Source organism: Hakea prostrata, chromosome 9 (assembly GCF_041222555.1).
Source record: "Hakea prostrata isolate BN-2017 chromosome 9, UWA_Hpros_2, whole genome shotgun sequence".
NCBI lineage: Eukaryota > Viridiplantae > Streptophyta > Magnoliopsida > Proteales > Proteaceae > Hakea > Hakea prostrata.
Genome location: NC_142608.1, coordinates 7,883,326 through 7,886,779, shown reverse-complemented (window position 1 = coordinate 7,886,779; position 3,454 = coordinate 7,883,326). Strand labels below are relative to the sequence as shown.

Sequence of the window (3,454 nt, the reverse complement as noted above, 5' to 3'; positions counted from 1 at the left end):
ATCCGGGCTAGCTTGCGTGCACCTCGATTAAATCCTCAGGGGGAGCTTTGTTGTCTGCAATGGTCGAACCCATGACATCTCCACTGAGAAATATGAATCTTACTACTCTACTAACCCTGCTTTGACAATTCAAATCTTTTCATCACAACAAGTTTGCAAGTGATATCAGAAGGGATTTATATACTCATCCGTAGGTTTTATTAATGTAATTATCCTAATGATTAATTGACATCTATCAAGAAATAAGAATAAATATGACAAATTAATTAAAGCTTGGATTCTCCCGAATAATAGATCTCTTACCATCTATGGGTGTGATCTCTCATAACTCATGGATGATGGGGGATTGTCTTTAGTGGTTAGATGTCATCGGAGAAGATTTAGGCTTAAAGATAATCCAGAAAGTTCACACACTTATATGACGCATTACATTACCAAATGAATCTAAAAGATGATTCAATTTCTAATGGAAGAAAAATTTTACGATAATAGAAGAAGATACGATCCTATGCGGCGATGTATCTCTGATTGTGATTTAATGGAGCTTCGATGGAGTGGCCATCAATTCACTTGGAGTAATTATGGCAGCGGAGAGGGTAGACATATGTCCAAAATTGACCATGTTCTTGTTAACCATCAGTGGTTAGACTCTTTTGCTAATTCTCATGCAGTGTTTCAAAATCGAGGAGTTTCTGATCATTGCCCCATGCTTATCCATTTGGGTTCCCGCCCGCCATTCGAGGTAACATTTTATTTTGCTCTTTTTGGGCTGACCTGGATTTCCTCCTTTGGTTTGCGTGTGGTCTCTTCGGTGGTGGCTCTCCTCTTTTTGCGGTCTTGGGGCTTCTTCTTAGATTGGCTTAACATTGGAGCGCCGTTTTCTTACTTAGACTCCCAAATCTCTTGCATCGAATCCTCCTTAAATGCTATCGTCTCTCATTCAAGATGATCCGGATAATTCGATCTTCACCAAAGAGGCGAGAGGGCGGACCACCTCGATTCCTTCTCCATGCTATTGGTCGCTGCAAGCTCGCGCTCGTTGGCTCCAAGATGGTGCGGTACACTATTCTTCCATCGATCGTCAAGACTAGAAGATCTAGGATTGGGTCTTCACCATTCGGTCCTCTTTTGGTTTGGATCCGATGAGCAATTCGTCATGGCGTTACTCACTTCGACAAGCCTACAATGGCTCGTCTCGGGTGGTTTGTACAAATTTGGATCTCCCCATTGACGATCTATCTCCTCCGTGGGGTGCCTTCTTCACTCGTGCCTTCATTGTCGGAGATCAGGGGTGATTTTTAGTGCTTATAAAGATTCTTCTCCGGATGGTTTCAATGCAACCTTTTTCAAGAGATCCGGGAGGTCGAGAGTCTGTTTGTCATGCTATCATGGATTTCTTTGCCATCTTTAGGATGCCCGATGAACTAAAGTTGTCTAGCTCACTCGATTCCTGGCGATGCTCAATCTACCTTTAGTGATTTTCGCCAATTGCGGTTAGTACTTTATTTACCGTTTTATTGCTAGTTACTAGCTAATCGCTTGGGGTCCTTCTTAAGGTGGTGGGGATATCGGTGGCCTTTTGGAGGGCGCGCACCGATATATCCTCCTGCCGAGATTCTTCGGGACTACCATATTCCGGGGACAACCTCGTTTTTCTCGCAAAGTTGACTTAGGGCTTTTGACTGTACAATGGAGTTTTCTTTTTCCTTACTTAGCAAGCTGAATTTCCCGGCCACCTTCATCCATTGGGTGGTCAGTGTGTGGCACCCAAGCTATGTGATCTTTCTAATGGCACTCGTTCGCTTCTATGCCACGGGGGCTTAGCGGGCTGCCCATGTCACCTATGTTGTTCAATATGGTTCTTCAAATCTTCCGATTCTCTTGGTGTGGCTGCGAAGAATAGACTTTTTGACTATCACCTTCATTGTGAAGAGCCGGAGATCACTTCGATTTGTTTCGAGTGCTTGTTTGTTTTTGGTGAAGCCTCTATCAAGAATGCGATACTTTGGGCAAGCTTTTCGGGAGTTCTCTTCTCAATCTGATCTGACTATAAACAATGCAAAATCTAACATATTCTTTGCCAATGTCTCTCCAGAGATGGTGAATGTTTATGAGCAAAAGGTGGGTTTCTCTCTTGAAGCTCTCCCAGTCACATATCTTGGGATCCCAATTTCTTCTAAAGCCTTGACTGCCGGTGATTTCTCTCCTCTTTTAAATAAAGTTGATCGTCGCCTCTCAGCTTGGAAGAATCAATGTTTATCTTATGCTGGAAGACTCTCCCTTATAAAGTCTGTCCTCATTGGGGTTGTAGCTTATTGGATTAACGCAGTAAAAATCCCAACCTTGGTCATCAATCATCTTGAGAGTATGATGGCAAAGTTCCTTTGGAGAGGGGGGGTCTGACTTAGGTTCTTACAAAGTCTCTTGGCTTGCGATATGTAAACCTATTGAGGAGGGCGGCCTCGGTGTTGCGAAGTTGGATGACTGGAATCTTGTTGCTATGTCTAGGCATATTTGGTCCTTATCAATTAAAAGGGAGACTTGTTGGGTTCGATATATTTATAAGAGATGGCTCAAAGAAGATTCTATTTGGTCTTTGAAGGAACCTCCCCACTGCTCGATGACTTTCAAAACCATTCTTAAAGCCCGATTTGTTACTAGTTCTTGTATTAAGTACATGATTAAAGATGGGAATGACACTCTTCTTTGGGTGGATCCATGGTTGCACGGTGGCCCCATTGCCACCAATGGTATCCTCTTGGTTGCAGCCCTTGGGAGGAACAAGCTTGATCGGGTGGCTTTGTTGAGGAGTGGGGATGCATCTTGGAGAAATAAAAGAAATGACTTAGACATTGCCAACAGATGGCCGGAGATTGTGTCTTGCAAGGTTTACCCTCGCCTCGCTGTTGACACTCCTATTTGGTTGCCTTCCACTGATGGTGTGTTCTCCCTTAGCAGTGTGTATGAAGCCATTCGGCGACGTGGTGAGAAAGTTACTTGGAACAACATTGTTTGGTTTTCCTCAGCTCAACCTAGGTTTGCTTTTATCACTTGGCTGGCCTTCCTTGAGAGATTAACCACCAAAAACCGTATGGTTGCATGGGGTGGTGTCATTGATTCTTTGTGCTCTTTCTGTGGTATTCATGAAGAAAGCCATGACCATTTATTCTTTAAATGCCCATATACAATGCACCTGTGGCGTGATTTCCTTACTCTAAATGGTCTCAGATTTCATGGTCGAATTTTTTGGTAGGAGGAGCGCAATTGGATAATTTCCAAATTCAAAGGGAATTCTCTCATACAGCAGGTTCGGAAGTTTAGCTTGAGTGCTTTGATTTATCGGGTTTGGGAAGAGAGAAACTCGAGGATATTCAATGGAACCACTGTATGTCCTAAGAAAGTGCTACATCAAGTGGTTGCTGATACCAGAAAAAAAAAAATCTCTTTTCCACAA

The 3,454-nt window shown here is 43.2% G+C and overlaps 1 protein-coding gene across 1 annotated transcript; it reads left to right on the top strand.

The window, feature by feature from the left end:
• The first annotated feature begins 2,620 nt into the window (after positions 1-2,620).
• On the top strand, positions 2,621-3,253 carry LOC149004446 (uncharacterized). The gene has a single exon (XM_089168661.1). The coding sequence runs from the start codon at positions 2,621-2,623 to the stop codon at positions 3,251-3,253; it is 633 nt and encodes a 210-aa protein (XP_089024787.1).
• Positions 3,254-3,454: the final 201 nt, after the last annotated feature.